The sequence below is a fragment of the Quercus lobata genome, chromosome 1, assembly GCF_001633185.2.
Source record: "Quercus lobata isolate SW786 chromosome 1, ValleyOak3.0 Primary Assembly, whole genome shotgun sequence".
Lineage (NCBI taxonomy): Eukaryota > Viridiplantae > Streptophyta > Magnoliopsida > Fagales > Fagaceae > Quercus > Quercus lobata.
The window spans coordinates 25,680,711-25,700,298 of NC_044904.1; the positions used below are offsets into that span (position 1 = coordinate 25,680,711).

General features: G+C 34.5%; 2 protein-coding genes and 1 pseudogene across 3 annotated transcripts; 2 read left to right on the forward strand and 1 right to left on the reverse strand.

The window, feature by feature from the left end:
* Positions 1-988: 988 nt before the first annotated feature.
* On the forward strand, positions 989-2,533 carry LOC115990482 (spermidine coumaroyl-CoA acyltransferase-like). The gene has a single exon (XM_031114331.1). It carries the CDS (start codon positions 1,118-1,120, stop codon positions 2,195-2,197), a length of 1,080 nt encoding a protein of 359 aa, XP_030970191.1. The 5' UTR covers positions 989-1,117; the 3' UTR covers positions 2,198-2,533.
* Positions 2,534-5,785: 3,252 nt separating this feature from the next.
* LOC115951519 lies at positions 5,786-7,199 on the forward strand (annotated as a pseudogene). The gene has a single exon (XR_004083284.1). The product of XR_004083284.1 is annotated as a spermidine coumaroyl-CoA acyltransferase-like (transcript).
* Positions 7,200-14,586: 7,387 nt separating this feature from the next.
* Positions 14,587-17,424, reverse strand: LOC115990560 (L10-interacting MYB domain-containing protein-like). Its single transcript, XM_031114402.1, has 3 exons — positions 17,275-17,424; positions 15,483-15,817; positions 14,587-15,157 (listed from the first exon to the last, which is right to left on the reverse strand). Exons 2-3 carry the CDS (start codon positions 15,813-15,815, stop codon positions 14,864-14,866), a joined length of 627 nt encoding a protein of 208 aa, XP_030970262.1. The 5' UTR covers positions 15,816-15,817; positions 17,275-17,424; the 3' UTR covers positions 14,587-14,863.
* Positions 17,425-19,588: the final 2,164 nt, after the last annotated feature.

Sequence of the window (19,588 nt, forward strand, 5' to 3'; positions counted from 1 at the left end):
CAATTTGAAGGTTTTTTTACTTAGATGAGCTTGGCTCATTGGTGTGGTAAGCTTGACATATTAACACGGGAAAACATTTTGTTTTTTCACTCTTCATTGAAGAGTGAAAAAACAGAATGTTTTCAAAGTATGTGTTGTGAGTTAAGGTTATGTTTTATCTCTATAAACCCAAATTTTTTTTTTTTTTTTTTTTTAAACATCCCAACATAAAAGGGCTTTAGTTTGTGGTTAATTTGCTTTGGGTTGGTACCTGTGTGTTTTCAATGATATGTACATATGATGCTCACTATGTGCTTCATATTTTGTTTCTAGATGGACACCATTGTAACATATGATATACATTTTTTAAATTCTATAAAAGATAATAGGAGTTGATTTTAAATGGAGTGATATTGTATTTTATAGATAGCATTCTTGCAAGTAGGACAAATGAGGGGCTGTACAACATGCCCTTGACGAATTTTGAATTTTAATGTATTGTTATATTTACTTGATTGTTTTCTAATTCATAAAATGATCTTGCATATTGCGCGGGTTACATGCTAATTTTTATAACTTCAAAGACCAATCGGTAAACTTTAGAATTCGATATTTCGGCCAAAAAAATCTGCTACTAGGTAAGATTTCTTCAAACTATTACCAAGCAAACCTGCTCATGATCACACGCTATTGTGAGAGCGATGCTACCTTCATCTATTACCACTTGAAGTTGTCTGCCATTGTTACGTGCCGTCCTTATTAGAAACCAATTTGGGTCCCCACTCTCCATGGGCTGATGTACACCTTCCAATTTTCACCCACAAGATTTTCTTACCAAACCTAGCCAATAATTCCATTGTAAATCCATAACATGAAAGTTGTGTATCCCAAAAATGTCACACGTTTTTCTTAACTCTAAAATCAAAGCCGAGAACACCAATGTAAATCCTACTTTGTTAAAGGTAAGAAAAAATTATCACAACCTTACATTTTTATATTGGACCGACGGACATGGGCAATGGCAGATACTATTGCTATATAAACTTGACGCATTGTGCTACATTTTTAAGTCTCATCCAAGAGTCCAACATTATATTGTAGCTTAGTCTTAAATAGCCACATTTGCCTTACTTTTTCCATGGCAAACCACCATAATACAATCTTCTCACTTGATAGGAAAGATTTTGTGCTTGTAAAACCCGCAAAACCCACAGCTTCATGTATTCTTTCTCTTTCTAGCATTGACAACAATCCCAACCTTCAACTTCTTTCCCACACCGTTTATGTGTACCGATCAAATGTTGATTCCTCTAATGATAATAATCATGACTTCACATCAAGTTGTTGCAGGCAAGCAGATCCAGCTAGTGTGATTAGAGAAGCTCTCTCTAAGGCTTTGGTTTATTACTATCCTCTGGCTGGCAAGCTTAAGAAAAACAGTGCTGGAAAACTTCAAATCAATTGCACCGGAGATGGAGTGCCATTCTTAGTGGCAACTTCCAATTGCAACCTCTCTTCTCTTCACTATCTAGATGGGGTTGATGCTGAAGTAACCAAACAGTTTGTGTATGATATTCCATCTGAAGGTGACTCTGGTTACCACCCTCTTGTTTTTCAAGTGACCAAATTTTCATGTGGGGGTTTCACAATTGGGATGGGTTTGTCACACTCCGTATGTGATGGGTTTGGTGCAGCACAGTTCTTCCGAGCCCTGGCAGAGCTTGCATGTGGAAAGAGTGAGCCCACGGTGAAACCTGTGTGGGAGAGAGAAAGACTGGTGGGAACACCTACTGAGGAGCCTTTCCAACTCCATGTGGATAGGACTTCTTTAGCAACTTCACCATATCTGCCAACTACAGACCTCTTGCATGAATGCTTTTACGTAAGTGGTGATAGTATAAACAGACTCAAAATAAGTTTGATGAAGGAATGTGGGAGTGAAATTTTGAATGAAAGTTTCACCACTATTGAGGCTGTTAGCGCGTATGTTTGGAGATCAAGGTTAAGAGCTCTAAAGTTGAACACAGATGGGGAAATTCTGTTCTGGTTGATTGTGGGGATAAGGAAGCTATTGAATCCACCTTTGCCAGATGGGTATTATGGGAATGCTTTTACAGAGGCAAATGTAGAGTTAATGGGAGGGGAATTTAATGAAGTACCACTCTCAAAGGTGGTGAAACTCATAAAAGATAGAAAAAAAAATTTGCTTCCAAAGTGATTATATCATGCACTCACTAGGCGTTTTGGAAAGATGAAGAGAAGTCAATATAAAGTTTAATGGTGGAGGGGCATCAATGGTTTTAACAGATTGGAGGCAACTCGGTTTGTTGGAAGAAGTAGATTTTCGATGGAAATTAACATTATACCCGTGCCAATGAACATTTTTGGGTATGTGGACTAGTGTATGTTCTTGCCTCCTAGCAATGTGGGTCCTTCAATGAAAGATGGGGTTAGGGTATTTGTTTCTCTTCCCAGAGCTGCCACGGACAAGTTCAAAGAAGAGATGTGTGCCCTTAAGATTGGAGGTGATAGTGCTTGTGCTTTAGTTTTGTTTTGTTTTTTTTTTTTTTTTTTTTTTTTTTTTCTTTCTTTTCTTTTTGTTTTTTTTTTTTTTTTTTTTTTTTTTTTTTTTCTTTCTTTTCTTTTTGTTACAATAAGTGGGATAGATGGTTTTCATTAATTTGAACCCACTAAATTTTCAAGGTTTTGCTGCTTAAGTATTGTATTTTGTGAAAAATAAAGTATTGGTTGTATAATCGACAATAATTATGCATTATTTTTCAGCTTATAACTTCAAAGGTAATACTAGAAATAATACAAATTTTATTATATAGAATTTATAAATTTATGTGTCACCAATTAAAAATAAACCAATTCAAGCATTCATTTGTTAAATAGTTGAAACTCACTAATTGCATTCATTTACACATTAAATTTATAAAATAAAATTTTTAGTAGCTTTAACACTTTCCATAACTTCAATTATGGTTGTGCATATTTAAAATCTAAATTATCGGAAACAGGTCTTAGTGTGGAGCCAAAAAGCAAAAAGATCACACGAATTACAATTTCTTGGAAAAATATAGTTATTCGTATCGTAATTGACCAATTCTAATTGTATGCCAAAGATTAAAAAAGAGAAAGGAAAAAAAAAAAAAAAAAACCGTAAATATACCAACCCTAATTGTTGCTGTTTTCATAGGATTTTTCTTTCTCATCATTTTTTAAGATTGTAAAAGAGTCTCAATGATGATGTTCCAAAGCCTTGACCAAATATCTCAACTCTTTTCGGAGTAAGGATAAGGTTAAGTGCTTTTTTATTAGACATAAGAGAATAATGTGGGGACAAACCTCGGCTTGAGAGATAGGCCATTAACTTTTTTTTATCTTGCAAATAATGTGGGCTGGGTATTTTCCACTAATAGCCTATTTTGTGTGAATAAGGGCACTTGATTGTAGGACCCAATCCGAGAGAGAGACAGAGAGAGAAATTGGGCCATGAGAATAACCCATTTGGATAGATAGAATATTGGGCCATGAGCCTAACCCGTGTAGATGAAAGTAGCATGTGCTATGAGCCCATTCTGTGTGGTGAAAATTGATGGGCCATAAAGGCCATAGCATGGGTCATGAAGCCTGATCTATAAGGTTTAGTCCATAGGTTTGAAATTTCATTTTGTGAAGGAAAGTTAGTCGAGAGTCTTAATATGTGAAGTGAAGTAATTAATTCGACATAATCAAAGAAGTGAAGTAATTTGGACTTCGCTAGAAGCCCATTTCATATAGAGAAACATACGTTATGAAGTTGGAGTTCTTTAACTTAGGTATTGAAAATGTTATAGACTAATTCTTTACATTGTAATGATATGGCATTCAAATAGAAATTATTGAATAAATTAGTAGCCGTCACAAGGCCATTAACACAAAAAAAGGTCATCAACAACATGATTACACAAATTTTTGTGATGTTATCATATTCACCAGGTAAGATTAGATGTCTTTAAACCTTTTGAAGCAACTTCATCACACGCTATTGTGAGTGCAATGCAAGCAATGTGTCTTCATAGGAAAACTCTAGGGACTCGTTTAATTCACACTCAGTTTCACTTCTATATCCTTAAGTGTCAATTTGTGATCGATGCACAATAATTCTATCTTCTACCAAATACTTATAGTGGTCTCATGTATAAGCAATGTAATCCAATATCTAGTGCCATTTAAAATTGTGTACTTTTATCATTGTCAATCGTGATTGAATAATAGAAATAGGTTTAGCTTACTAATTTATTTTATTCAAAAATTATTAAGGGTTTCCAGAACACAATGACATAATGTTTCTTTTTTTCACATTTATATACGATAAATCTCATCATGAATTTAATTAGTAAAATCTATCATAAATATGAGAAAAATGAGCACCATGTCATCATATTCTCAAAGCACCTAGTAATTATTCTATATTATCTGGTTCTAGGTCATCAAGAGGGAGTTCATGATGTTTATCTTAAAATTTCCACCAACAATATTTTCTTATTACTTTAACAAAGCCAACAACTCCGATGTAAATACATAAGAAGTTGCTTCTAGTGTACCCATTAAAAAGTTACAAGTTTTTATTTACTCTTAAATCTAGCCAACAACTCCCATGTAAATCATGGCAAATTACCCCGAACTCCTATATTATGATTTAATGAGCTATATATTTTCGTTTTTTAGAGGGAAAATTAACTTAGTTATTTTTAGATTTTTTGATATGGATGAAAATTATTTTTCTTATTAAGTTAGTAGTTAGTAATTTTTTGGTCATTAATAATTAGAAATTGGAACTTTATATATGATAATGTTGTAAAGAATTTGATGACTATAATCTAAGGGTCCTCTGTCCTCTCATATGAAAAGGAGACAAACAATAGAATTGAGCATAAAACTGAGAGAGAGGTTTTGGTTTTTCATAAAGCATTTAAATCAAGAAGAATTTGTAAGACTTGGATTAACATAGCAAAGAGTGAGAAAAGAAAAGAATCCTATGTACATGTGAGAGAGAAAAGAATATAAAGAGAGTTTTTTTTTTTTTTTTTTTTTTTTTTTTTTTTTTTCTTGGGGATTTCTCTAATAAAGTTTTGTTTGATATTGCAAATACAGGGAGAATTGTAAAGAACTGTGATATCCAAAGTTACAATCTCTTGTGTGTTTATAAAATTTATAGAAAAAATATATTGAAATTGGTTTTATAATAGTCAATTTATTTATAATTGATCTTGTAATTTTTCCCTTTTAGGGAACAAAGTTAATTTCTAAGTAAATTCTAGTGTTGTTGTGTGTGACTGATCTATTTTCTTTTTGGTTTGGTAGCTAGTTTTGGTAATAATATTTTTAAGAATTGATTAAAATATGGTTGAATTTCTTAATTCTTATAAGACTACATAGTGACCCAACAAAATGGCTTCTCCATCATATTCATCTTACCGAATGGGCTTCTTTATGTAATAGTTGGGGTCGTAAAGAAATCTTTCCTTGAAGAATAAAAATGTAAATCCTGGCAAATCTTTTGCTTGATCTTTTTTTCATTACTTTGTTGAAATTCAGCCACGGTTTACGGAGTCTACCGACCTTGTAATGATGGTAACTTGAATTGCTTGGCTAGCTATAGGGAATTTGTGACAAATACGTTTTCATATTCGATGGATGTGGCCTTTCAATGCTATGCTATATAAATGAGACACATTACCATATTTTAGTCTCATCCAAGATTCCAACCATCAATTTATCCTCTTCTTAAAGCCCAAGGTCTGCATTAACTTTTTCCATGACAAAACACCACAGTACAACCTTCTTACTAGATAAAAAAGATGTTGTGCTTGTTAAACCCTCAAAACCCACGTCTTTGGGTGTTCTTTCTCTTTCTAGCATTGACAATGGTCCTGGCCTTGCGCTTCTATGCCAAACAGTCTATGTGTACCGATCAAATGTTGATTCTTTTTATGATAATAATCATGACTTCGCATCAAGTATTAGGGGGAAAGCAGATCCAGCTTGTGTGATCAGTGAAGCCCTCTCCAAGGCTTTGGTTTATTACTATCCTCTGGCTGGCAAGCTAAAGAAAAACAGTGATGGAAAACTTCAAATCAATTGCACCGCAGATGGAGTACCATTCTTAGTGGCAACTGCGAATTGCAAGCTCTCTTCTCTTCATTATTTAGATGGGGTTGATGTTGAAGTAGCCAAGCAGTTTGTCTTTGACTTTCCATCTGAAGGTGACTCAGGTTACCACCCTCTTGTCTTGATGGTGACCAAATTTTCATGTGGGGGTTTTCACAATTGGGACGGGCTTGTCACACGCCGTATGTGATGGGTTCGGTGCAGCACAGTTCTTTCGAGCCCTGGCTGAGCTTGCAAGTGGAAAGAGCGAGCCCTCGGTGAAACCTGTGTGGGAGAGGGAAAGACTGGTGGCAACACCTACTGAGGAGCCTTTACACCACCCTGTGGATCAGTCTTCTTTGGCAACTTCACCATATATGCCAACTACAGACATCTTGCATGAATGCTTTTACGTAAGTACTGATAGTATAAAAAGACTGAAACTGAGCTTGATTGAGGAATGTGGGAGTGGAAATTTGAATGAAGGTTTCACCACTATTGAGGTTCTTGGCGCCTATGTTTGGAGATCAAGGTTTAGAGCTCTAAAATTGAACTCAGATGGGAAAACCCTCTTCTCTTTGACTATGGGGATAAGGAATCTATTGAATCCACCTTTGCCAATTGGGTATTATGGGAATGCCATTTCGTCTGTATTTGTCGTGTTAACGGGAGGGGAGCTTAATCAGGTGCCACTCTCAAAGGTGGCGAAACTTATAAAAGACAGCAAAAAAGTTGCTTCCAACCCTGATTACATCCTGCACTCACTAAGAGTTTGGGAGAGACTCGGACAACAAAATATAAATTATGAAGCTAGTGGTGCATCAATGGTTTTAACAGATTGGAGGCAACTAGGTCTGTTGGAAGAAATAGACTTTGGATGGAACGACCCAATAAACATCATACCCCTGCCAATGAACATGTTTGGATATGTGGATTTTTGTTTGTTCTTGCCTTCTTGCAATGTGGATCCTTCAATGAAAGGTGGTGTTAGGATATTTGTTTCATTTCCCAGAGCTGCCATGGCCAAGTTCAAAGAAGAGATAAATACTCTCAAGCTTGGAGATAATGGTGAACGTATCTGAGTGTTATATTATTATGGAAAGTAAAATAATAAATAATGATAATATTGTGCAAAGTAAAATAATAATAATAATAATAATTTCTTGAAATGTCATTAAGCATTATTTTGGAATCTTAGTCCTTGAATGTGACTCCAATTGTGCCAGTGTATTTCTAAAATTTAAATTATTGGAAGCAAATCTTAGGATGCATTTGGTTCGTCATGATGTGCTCATGATATGATGCACATTACCTTCATGTTACGTTGAGGTGTTTGGTTCATTAAATTTTTTCTAATATTACCATAATCTAAGATTAATTGAATTTTGTAGAATTCAATTAATCTATTCATGTAAATGGAGGTGATCTTAATTGAATTCTGTTACTAGCTATTACTAGCTGTTTGGTTCATTAAAAATGCGATTTGCTTGAGAATAGATTAATTGAATTCTGTAGAATTATGCAGAAAAACCAGGCAAAATAGTTATTGATTATTGCCAACAGCTAGTAACTGTTCTAATAGAGTTTTAAAAGTTATATCTCTTCGTTGATGACCATTTAAAAAATACATTATCATTAGTATCTCTAAATTGTTTGCAAACATTTAAATGAATTTCACATAATTTTCCAGACTATGTACGTAGCATGTAACTCTTTGAATTAGGGCAAATGTCATCCTAAAGAAAGTGAATTCTTGACACCTCCAAGCTTACTTCAATTTCATTCTTCTATCATTGTTTCCTTATAATTTCAAAACAAGTTTAAGATGAATGTGAGAAGAGGTGAAAGGAGGATTTGAAAAGGCAACTTTAAAAGTGGTTAATCAAGATTTAGTGAAGCATGATCGATTTGATAACACCAATTTCACTCGCTAGCTAGACAAGAAGTAACTCCTACTTATTGCATTGAAGAATTTCTAAATTAAATCCGAAAAGCCATTCCTAGAATCAAGTTCTTGTTGTATATATAGGTGTATATACATGAATAGGTTGTAATAATAATATTTGAGTTTGGAGAATATTGTTCCATAAAGTTTATAAAGTGAAAATTCAAGTTCTGAAATTTTATAAGCAAAATTTGAAATTCAGTATTTTCAATCGGCCAAAGTCTTTCCTCGATCGATCAGAATGATGAGAAAAATTGTTCTGGAGTTTTGGCCTGGTTCGATCGATGCTCAATTCCTGTTCGATCGACCGAAAAGAGCATTCGATTGATCGAAAGGAACTCTCGATCAATCGAGACTCGTAAAACTGAATTTTCTGCAGAATATTCGATAATTATTCTGAATGTTTGAAAAAGTTTCAAGCATTGTGAACAGTTTTATGAAACATTTTAATTTTTCATACGTGCTTTTTGGTGAAATATAACCCTATGGGTATAAATAGAGATTATGTTTACTTTAAAAAAAAAAAAAAAAAGCACAACAAACCTTGTGATCATTTTTCAGAATTGTTATATGTAGAACCTAATAGCTTGGTTGTATTTTTGAGGACAAATTTGCGATAACCCTTTAGCAACAATAATGTGGTGACAAATATTTTCTAAGGAAAACGATATTATGCCTCCAAGTTATATATTTTCTATTTGTCTTTTGTATTGACATTGTTCTTCCATCGTTACTTTGTGTAATATCCCAACAGTTCTTACAATACCAATGAAATTAAGGTAAAAACAGAATGGGAGAAAGATGAACTAGTTTATATATGACACATATTGAACACTCTTTCAAATCATTTGCATGATCTTTTTAACACAATTAAATCCCCAAGTGGGATAGAATGCATCAGATGTAAAGTATAAAACAAAAAATAGGAATAGATAAATTATCATTTAAAATGACTTTGACTTCAAAATTGTTGATAATGCTACTATGTTATATCAAGTACATGCATTGAAATCTAAGTTCATAAACTTCGTGATCTTTCAATTCAAATTCCTTAGTCATTTTAATTGAGAGCAATCATTACGAAACTCTCACAAAATTGGAACAACTATAGAAAGAATGCTCTACATATATCTAAAGATCTTACTTTGGAGAGAACTGGTGAACATCTTCATTTTGAAAAAGAGAGTAGAATTCGAGATGGTACCAGTTCTTATTCTAAGGTAAACATTAATTATTTTTAAAGTACAGCACAAAAGCACTTGAAAATAAATAAGAAATAGGAATATTTATAAAAAGAATAATTATAAAAATCCCAACAAAGGCAAATAGAATACATCATGGTCCCATTATTGTAAGAAAGGTCACTACATTTGTGACTGCATGCAGGTTCTTGAAGAATGGGATGAAAGAAGAGGAAAAGCAATGTGAATGAGGAAATTGTGATCATGGTGAGTGAGATGTGAATTGGGATAATCACATGATAGGCCAAGAATATATTGACCCCTTTGATAACTTAGTCAATTAATTTAGCCAAGTGAAATTAATTAGATTCAATTATATGCAATAAGCGTGGTAGCACAAACAAATCATCAACTAAGTTAAATGTAGCGAAAAATAAATTTGACATAAGCGATTTGTTTATGAATGAGGAAAACTACCAAGGCAAAACCCCACCGGGTGAATTTAAAGTCACAACTCCCAAGAATCTACCATTATCAAAACAAGTGGTTACAAGTAAAAAGAATCTTCGTACCTAATAGCAATCTACAGTTAAACCCTTACCTTAATACCCAATTGGACTTGTAATGTAGTGACAATATCTCCTTTCAATGCACGGCTCCCAGTACGTGACTAAGCAATTGATACCTAGATCCCAATACGTGACTAACTCCACAGCAACCCTTTGATTGTTGTAGTTAAATTGCAGCAGCTTCACATAGAAACACCAATAAGATCTTCAATGTTGCTGCAAGAGACTTTGTTTGATTACAGAACCCAAAAGCGTACAAGAAACGCAGTAAGAACTCTTTCTTCTATAGGAGAAGGCTAGGGTTTCAAAAAGAAAACCTTATAAAACTCTCTAGGGTTAGATTTTTCTTTTTCCGCCTCCTTTAAATAGGAGCTTAATGGGCTCTCCTATTTCAAATAGGTTTACACAAACCTTGAGCTTTCCTAGTCCAATAAGGATTATACAAACTCACAAACCTTGGGTTTTCCTAATCCTATAAAGATTATACAAACCAATAAACAAATAGCTTTTTAGAATAAAAACATTGATGGCTATAGTTTGATTCCCATACGCTCGATAAATTGAGACATGTGTTGAGCTTCAATGAATCTTGACAGATCGAACTTCTGTTGAGGAGGTATCAAGACCTACAGATTGCACTTTTCTTGAGCAGTTCTTGAGTAATCTTCATGTCTTTAATGTAACCACTTGTAAAGATCATCTTGAACCTACTTAAATTTATGTAAATACAAGTAAAATGCGTTTTGTCAAAGAATATGTCAATTACATAAAAATATGTCCTTAACATCACAAAAGTGCATAGGACTACTATTGCAAACTCTTTTATTGGTGGTTTGATTTTGGTGTAATGTCGCATGTGTGCAATGATAAGACATAATTCAAGAACTATGAAGATTCAATTGTTGAGCAAGAAGTGCATATGAGGAATCACAACATTGCAAAAAAAACCACTAGAAAAGTCTTTATCGAACTGAAATTAAGTTCTAGGAAAAAATTAGTCTTAAATAATATTCTTCAAGTAATAGGAGGGGGAAATTAAAATCTGCCAATTTGATGAGCGAGAAGGGCATTAAGGTACTTTTAGAGTTTGACCAATTAATCTTGTCTAACAATGGGAATTTTGTGAGAAAGTTATGGCACAGATAATATGTTTAAACTAAGCATATTATTATTAAAGAAGCTTCTAATTATGCTTATATTTTCAAGCTAAGATGACTTAGAAATCATTTCCAACGTCACATAGAAATTGGCAAATTTTAGAATTTGTGCATTCCAATGGTGTTTTAACTAGAGGAGACAAAAGATATTTTATCACATTCATTGATGATTTCTCTAAGTTTACATACATGTGTACTTAATGGGAAAAAAAATCTTTTAACAAATTCAAACATTATAAAATTGAAGTAAAAAATCAAAAGGATAAGAACTGTAAAACTTTTCGAAGTGATAGAGGTCAAGAATATTTTCTATGTGAATTTTCAACCTTTGTTTGAATAATAGAATCATATATCAAAGGTTAGTGCCTTATACAACTCAAAAAAAAATGTTTTGGTGGAACGGAAAAAATTGAACTCTTGTAGACATAGTTAATTAATGTTATGATCTTAAGAGGAAAGTTACCCTATAATTTGTGGGAGAAGCATTGTTCATAATATGTCATGGGCACAATAGTCTCTTCTAAGAAGATTCAAGTGACTCCATATGATTTATAAAAGGAAAATCAAACCTTGATTATCTTAAAGTATGGGCCGGGTGTGTAGTCTTTTATAGAGTTATGGATGCAAAGAAGACTAAGTTAGGACCAAGAGCAATAAATAGTGTGTTTGTATGTTATGCTGAACTTTTAAAGGTTTATAGATTATTAAACTTGATTTTTAATGTTATAATGGAATCAAAAGATGTTGAATTTTTTGAGAATAAATTTAGTCATGATTTTGTAGACTCAAAACATTCAAACACATCTGACTCTAATACAAATACTTCACTTACTAGTAATAAAAGAATGTGAGTTTGTTTATGCCTTTGTCCCTTGGTGTATGCTTTTTGTAGATGATATAGTTTTAGTGGATGTAAAACTAGAACTGAAGTTAATGCCAAGTTAGAAATTTGGAAAGGCACTCTAAAATCTAAAGACTTTTGATTGATTAAGACTAAAATAGAGTACATGGAATGTAAATTTAGTAAAAATAGAAATGGAAATATAGGGGTGGTAAGACTTAATGGTCAAGAGATACCAAAAGGCGACAACTTTCGACAAATTGGATCAATAATTCATAAAAATTGAGAGATTGAAGAAAATGTAAATCATAAGATAAGAGCAGAGTAGATGAAATGGAGAAGTGGATCAGGAGTATTGTGTAATCGTAGAATATTTATAAAGTTAATGTTATGCTCTATGGTATCGATTGTTGGGTTGGTTAAAAACAAAATATTCATAAAATGAGTGTAGCTGAAAGAAGAACATTAAAATGGATAATTAGAAATACACGAAAAGATAGGATTTGAAATGAGAAAATTTTTATTATAAAAAAAATAAAAATAAAAATAAATAAAAAAGAAGAAGAAGAAGAAGAAGAAGAAGGAAGGTAGCCCTATTTATGAGAAGATGAGAGAGAGTTACTGAAGATGATTTGGTCATGTTTAAAAGAGTGTGACCAATGCACCAATAAAAAATAGTGATTTTTTTTTTTTTTTTGAGAAAAAAATAGGGAGTTAATCTAAGTTGAGAGAACCAAAAAAAGGTGGAGGAAGACTAAAAATCATATTAGTAGTAATATAAAAGAACGTGTCAATTAAGTAAGTAACATGGCGTATGACTTTAGATAAAATAGAATGAAACAATCAAACAAAAAGAATATATGTGACCAACTCTAACTAATATGTTGAAGATTCATGATTGACTCCAAAATTTTGGGATTAAGGTTTTGTTGTTGTTGTTGTTGTTATTGATCAGTTTTAGGATATTTATTCCATGGTTTTGGCTTGAATAACGTACATACCTATTCACATGACTAATTACCAACCAAAACTCATATCCCACTTCTAGCGAAACTCAGATTCTGATTCTACATAATTTTGCTTGAGCAAGTGACTCGCAAAGTTTCTGTCTGCTTTGGTGTTTAATTCAGTCAAGTGACTTTAAATTTCATCGAAATTATCCGCACTTGATTTCTTCAATCAGCAACTCAACAAAATTCTATCATAACCCAAACTTATCCAAACAACAGTTAAGTCTTGTTCATAAGATAATAAAGAGTGGACAAGCAAGGTATTGCAGATGAATTTAAATGGAATTAAAAAGTTAGTCTTAGTGGAAGATGATGAGTTACCACTTAACGCCACTACCATTTCAATTGCAGCAGGAACTTCTCATCATTAATTGTCACACGATATTGTGAGTTGCGAGTCCGATATGCAACCTATCTTGTCTTTATCTAGCGCCACTTGGAAGTGTCTGCTTCTGTCTATCTTCATCTAACGCCACTTGAAAATGTCATAGGATCCATTCTGAATATGAAAGAAGTGACACCGCATCACTATACTCCATAGTCCATACTCCAAAAGTAACTACTAATATTACTCTTGCCTTAGTGATTCTAAACCACTAATAAGGGTCCCGTGGGTTAGAATAATCAATCTTCCAAGTTCCACCTACCCACAAGATTCTCTTAGCACTTCAACCCAGCTAACTCCAATTTAAATCATGTCAAGTGGTTGCTTCTTATTTTCTTTTCTATTTTCTTTTTCCCCTCTAATCTTTGTTGAAGTTTAGGTACTGCCGTATAGCAGGTAGGGACCGTGAGAGCATTTCCATTAATTCGTGTAAATTTATTTGTCTATTTTAGAATAAGAAATTTTTTTAGAAGAAATTACATTTTATCATTCTAAACTATACAACTGATTATACTTTGCATCTTAAACTTTTCGAATGCATATTTTATACCCTTAAACTATGACTATTGTTACACTTTGTATGCCAACGTTAAGTTCAGTGTTCACTTAGATGGAAAAATATGACACCACATGAAAAAATCTAATTGTCCTTCTTCTTATCAATTTTATAAAAACAAAGGACAAATTACATTTTACCACCCTAATTTATACTTCCGATTACACTTTGCATCTTAGGCTGTGTTTGGTTGCTGGAAATGCTAATTTCCGGAAAAGGAAAATGTATTTGGGTGTTTGGCTGTTTCGGAAATCGTTTTACGGAAAATCAATTCCGGTGTTTGATTCGTCCAAATATTTTACGGAAATCGTTTTACGGAAATTTAATTCCGGTGTTTGATTCGTCCAAATATTTTACGGAAAATACTTTACGGAAAATACTTTACGGAAAACGTTTTCCCATGTTTGGTTCGGAAAATACTTTACGGAAAATAATTTGGATCAACATAATCGAGCTGGAGTTAGAGCTTAAAAATAACTAGTTTGAAACTATATTTTACTCTTTATAGATAAAATTCAAGAACCTGCATTCCCTATACATATCTGTAACAATACTTTACGGAAAATTATAACATCAAACATAATCATTCGAATATACCCATAATATTTATATAAAAACCCATAATATTTATATAAAAACAGCCACATCAATCGTTCACCATTGGCATTACACCTCAATGACATACAAAAATGATACCTATTTGTGGTATCTGAACAGTACAAATATATAATTTGGGCAATTATATCGTCCCAATAATACAAAAGAGTACATATATAATACATTGATAGGTCAATATTAATACTACAACATAAGTTAATTCCTAAATCTACCATCGCAGTCAACATGAAATAAGCAAATCAAATTTGTGAGAAAAAATAACCATCTAACCATAGCTTCCTCAACCTAGCATTCTTGGCTAAAAATCCACGTGCCGTCTTCTCATTCTCACAAAGATGGTCGAAGGCAGTAGCGAGCATATCTTCGCTATATCCCTCCGCCATCATAGCCATTACCTCATTATACAAAGTTGTATAATCTACCGGGCCCCGATTAATTTCTTTCAGAGCGCCAGCTATTTCCTTCAGCTGATCAGATAGATCAGTCAGCACACTATCATCAACAGTAGAAGCTGCACGCCCTCTTTTGCGGGACTTGGAAATTCCCGACCCAGTGGTGGATGATTCATTTGCGTTCTTCCCCTTTCAACCACACATTCCTCCACATTATCTGCGACAAACTCTGCACTATCCCCAGTATCCCCATTATCTGGCTCATTTTCGATATCCACTCCGGACTTAGCAAAGCCACCTGTGGCTGTGTCCTTTCCCACCACAATCGCTAATTCATCGTAAAACTCAATTTTTTTGTTCAGATACTCGGCATGCTTCCGATGTGCCTGTAAGGGAGAAAAGAACGTATATAACAATGCAATAATAACTTCTCTCATAAATTCAATATAAAAGACTATGCACACTTTCCCAACATTATCAATCTTTTCTTTACCAAAGAAAATTGTAGCTCAGACACATATACACATATAGATAGATGAAAATGCATAGATATGTATAGATATAATACATAGGTAAGGTGACATGAAAGTTATGTTTGGAAAACCTTATAAAAGCAATGGAATTCTAAAAAGTATGACACTATAAATTTCATATGAAAGGCAAAAACATATATTATTATCTATATTAAGAAAATATAGATGGAAGCCATACCATAACTTCTTCTTGGTATGTTTTTGCGTCACAAGTTATCATTTTCAGATTTTCGTCCCAACCGAATCCACTCTTCCTTCTAAGCTCTTGAATAGTTGACCACATGGACCTTAGAGTCCGCATCCGGTTCTCCACAAATACAGGGTGGCACTCAACCCCGAAATGGGCCGTTATCTCCTTGGCTACAAGAGCAAAGGAGCCGGCCCTAAAAGTATTAGAGGGCTTATTGCCCTTTCCAGCCTCCTCTGTAAGTATCTTTAGCATCATCTCATGCATAGGTGGCAGCCACCTAAATTGCTTGCTGCCACCAACTTTTTCTTTCCCCTTTGACATTACTACATATGAAAATAGTATAGTCAGAGTAGCATTTAGTAATTACGCTCGGAACATGAATAACAAATCAAACACACATACAACCACGCTTATGAATGTGTACAACAGAATGGAACATGCTAACTATGGAAATGACAATGTAATACCATCAAATAACAATGTAATGCTAAAAATTCTTTTTCATTACATCACCAAAAGTCTATATTACATACATTGTCTTTACAAAAAAACAAAAAGGAAAAACACATTACAATCATAGAAATCTAAATAAAATACTACTCTCCACTCCTGATATAATCAGACCACATGGCTTGGCATATCTCATCTCTCTTAGCATTCCATGATCTACTATCTTCGACGGACTCCCGATGGGATTGTGTTTCTTGTTGGTGGTCACTAAGCTCTACTTGGTTCATTGCATCTTCCATAATATGGTCATTTGGTTCAACCCCCATAATGTGATTATGAACCACACAACACGCTAACACTACTTTCACTTGGGTTGGGAAAGACCAATATGGTTCTGCATCCAACACTCGAAAACGTTTTTTCACCACTCCAAACCCTCGCTCAATGGTAGTTCTCAATGAAGAGTGTCGGAGGTTGAACAATTCTTGCGCATTCTCAGGAGGACGATCACTAAACTCTTTCAAGTGATATCGTACACTCCGATACGGTGACAATATTCCATTTTTATTACCATACCCAGCATCACCAAGATAAAATTTACCTACATATATTAAAAAAAAAAAACCAAATCACTACTATGTTTAGGAAAACACATAATATTTATTAAACTAACAAACCAAAAGGGTGAAGTAATCGTGTAATACCATTGGGAATTGAAAATCCCCCTGTCCTAGCAAATGCATCATTTAATACACGTGAATCATGTGCACTGCCTTCCCATCCAGCCAACACATAAGTGAACTTTAAGTCAAAACTAATGGCAGCTAACACATTTTGCGTGGTTCCATCTTTGCGACCACGAAATCTTCCTTGTATTTCAGGTGGCACAGATGCACGAACATGTGTACCATCTATTTCATATACATAATTCACAAATACACAGTTTAATCGACAATGGATAATTGAAAAAAATTAATAAATAACCTGCAATCAGAAAAGTCCCAAAATTTTGATATACATTACCCACAAATACACAGTTATAAACAATGTATAATACAAAAATTAATAGATAAAAACATGTAAACAATTATATAAATATTTATATAAATAAACAACTAAATAAATATATATATATATATATATTTCAGAGATCGGATCGGGAGGATGGCTGGACCGGTGAGGTGAGTGGATCGAAGGTGAGTGAGTGTGTGGATCGGAGCTGTGTGGATCGGACTGAGAAATGAAATGAGAGAGTGTGGATCGGAGAAATAAGGGTGATCGGACAGAGAAATGAGCGGATCGGACTGAGAAATGGAAAAGGGAAACTCACCGTGCGTGGAGAGGATCAGCTGCGTGAGGGAGATGGGCTTGAGCGTTTGGCGTGAGGGAGATGGTGGAGCTCGGTGTGTGGATCGGGGCTTGGAGCTCGGAGCTTGGAGCTTCTTCGCTCGGTGTGTGGATCGAAGCTTGGAGAGCTCTGTGTGTGTCAAGTGCGTGTGAGAGAGCAGAATGGAAAATGTTTGAAGTGAAAATGAGGACTGGAATGATTTTCCGCCCCAGAAGCCTTATTTTATGGTCAACCTGAAAATATTTTCAGTTTGACCTAATTTTCCGGACCTACCAAACACGCTATTTTCCGGAAAAGGATTTCTGAATTCCGTTTGAAGTCAAAACAAACGGAGCCTTAAACTTTGAATTTCCATCCAAATTAACACCAAACATAATTTAGGAATGCAAAGTGTAACAAGAGTCATAGTTTAGGGGTGAAAAACGGCATTCGAAAAGTTTAGGTTTAAATTTCCATCCAAGTTAACACCAAACTTAACTTTGGAGTGCAGAGTGTAACAAGGGTCATAGTTTAGGGATGAAAAATATTCATTCGAAAAGTTTAGGTTACAAAGTATAATCAGGAGTATAATTTAGGATGGCAACGTGTAATTTCCCTATTTTTTTACAAAACCACTTTTTAAAGGCACTTACATCAAATTATATATTCTAAAAAAATATTTTAATATAGAATTCATTTTTCATTATTTTTTATTACTTCCTTCAACCTTCTCTTCCTCCCCCCCCCTCTCTCTCTCTCTCTCTCTCTCTCTCTCTCTCTCATTGCTACCACCACATGGTTACCGCCACAACCACCACCACCACCACCACCACAATAGATTAAACATCATATCAAAGCCATAATATCAGACCAATATTGAAGCAACCCCAAACCAGAACTCACACCCACAACAACACAAACAACCAATCCGAAAAACCCAAAACCAAGGAAATCTCAAACTAAATCAGGCCACCATACCCAAAACCCCATTCAAATTTCCCTTGAGATTCATAGAACATCCTAAATACATTTGAAATCAAAATCCAAACCAAGCACGTGCAAGCAACATCATATCTTAATAATCAAGCCAAATCTAAATCCCCAAACCCACAAACCAAACAAAGAAAAAATAAAAGAATGAGAATGAAGAGAGTGTAAAAATAGCGAGATTGAATGATGGTCGTGAACCACTGCTATTGCCGGTAGTTGTGGTCACTTGGGCTTGGCTATCACTGAGCTTGGTGCAAAAGAATAGAGAGAGAGAGAGAGAAGAAACTATTGAAATACAAAGCAATAGTGACTATATATATGTACATGATTATTGTAGCAACAATGCTATTTTACACAACTTTAATTTGATTGATGTGGATGGTTTTGGAGCTTGGATGTGTAAATTGAGCCCTTGTGTTATTTTACATTGTCTGGTGCAAATACTCTAATGATCACGTCTTCATATTTGAAGGTTAGGGACCTTAATCACATTTTCATAATGAATGGACAAGGAGAATGTGAAAATTAAAGAGGACATTGGAAAATGGTAGAAGATGTGGAAGCGAAAGTAAGGAGAAAAGAAAGGAAAGAACAAACGTGATTTGGCCAAACAACCTACCACCACACCAACAAGGCCAAACTCCTAGCACTCCAACTAAATGTTACCTCAAACATTGCTTTGATAGCCGAAACTCCACCCCTTCCTTGCCACCAGCCCAACTCTAACCCTCTTTGACCTCTCCTCTAACTCTCACTTTTCCTCATTTCCCTTTTTGAGTTCATTTCCCTATGTTTTTCGACCAACCCTCTTCCCATCATCCTATCTTTCCTTTTATAGTCTCCTATTAGTGGGGTTCCAAATTATTACTTTTGCACTAGTCCCTATGCAATTCCACTTCTGCTTGGAATCCTAAGAAAAGTGATTCCTTCTGAGGATTCTCTTGAAACTTGTTCCTGATGCCAAATAGCGTTCGGCAACGAACTTCCCAATGGCACTAATTGTGCTCGGGGGAACCGACCTGAATCTAATTGTCCTCTCATTGGTTCCTTCTAGCCTGTTAGTCGGTATTAGACCTGACTAACCCGGGATTTGACCATCCCCCAACCTTACACCCTTGCATTTTTGTCGCTAGGATAGGCCTATCCCTAAAGTGTTAGGCCAGTTTCAATTACCTGGGGTAGCCTCAGTGGTCTGGACCAGCCTTGGGCCCTAGTTCCCTGAGCCAGTCTTGTTTAGCTGGGCCCAAGTCCTTACACTATATATATAAATGAGAAGCATTCCCACATTTTAGTCTTATCTGAGATCCTACACCTACATTAATCGTCC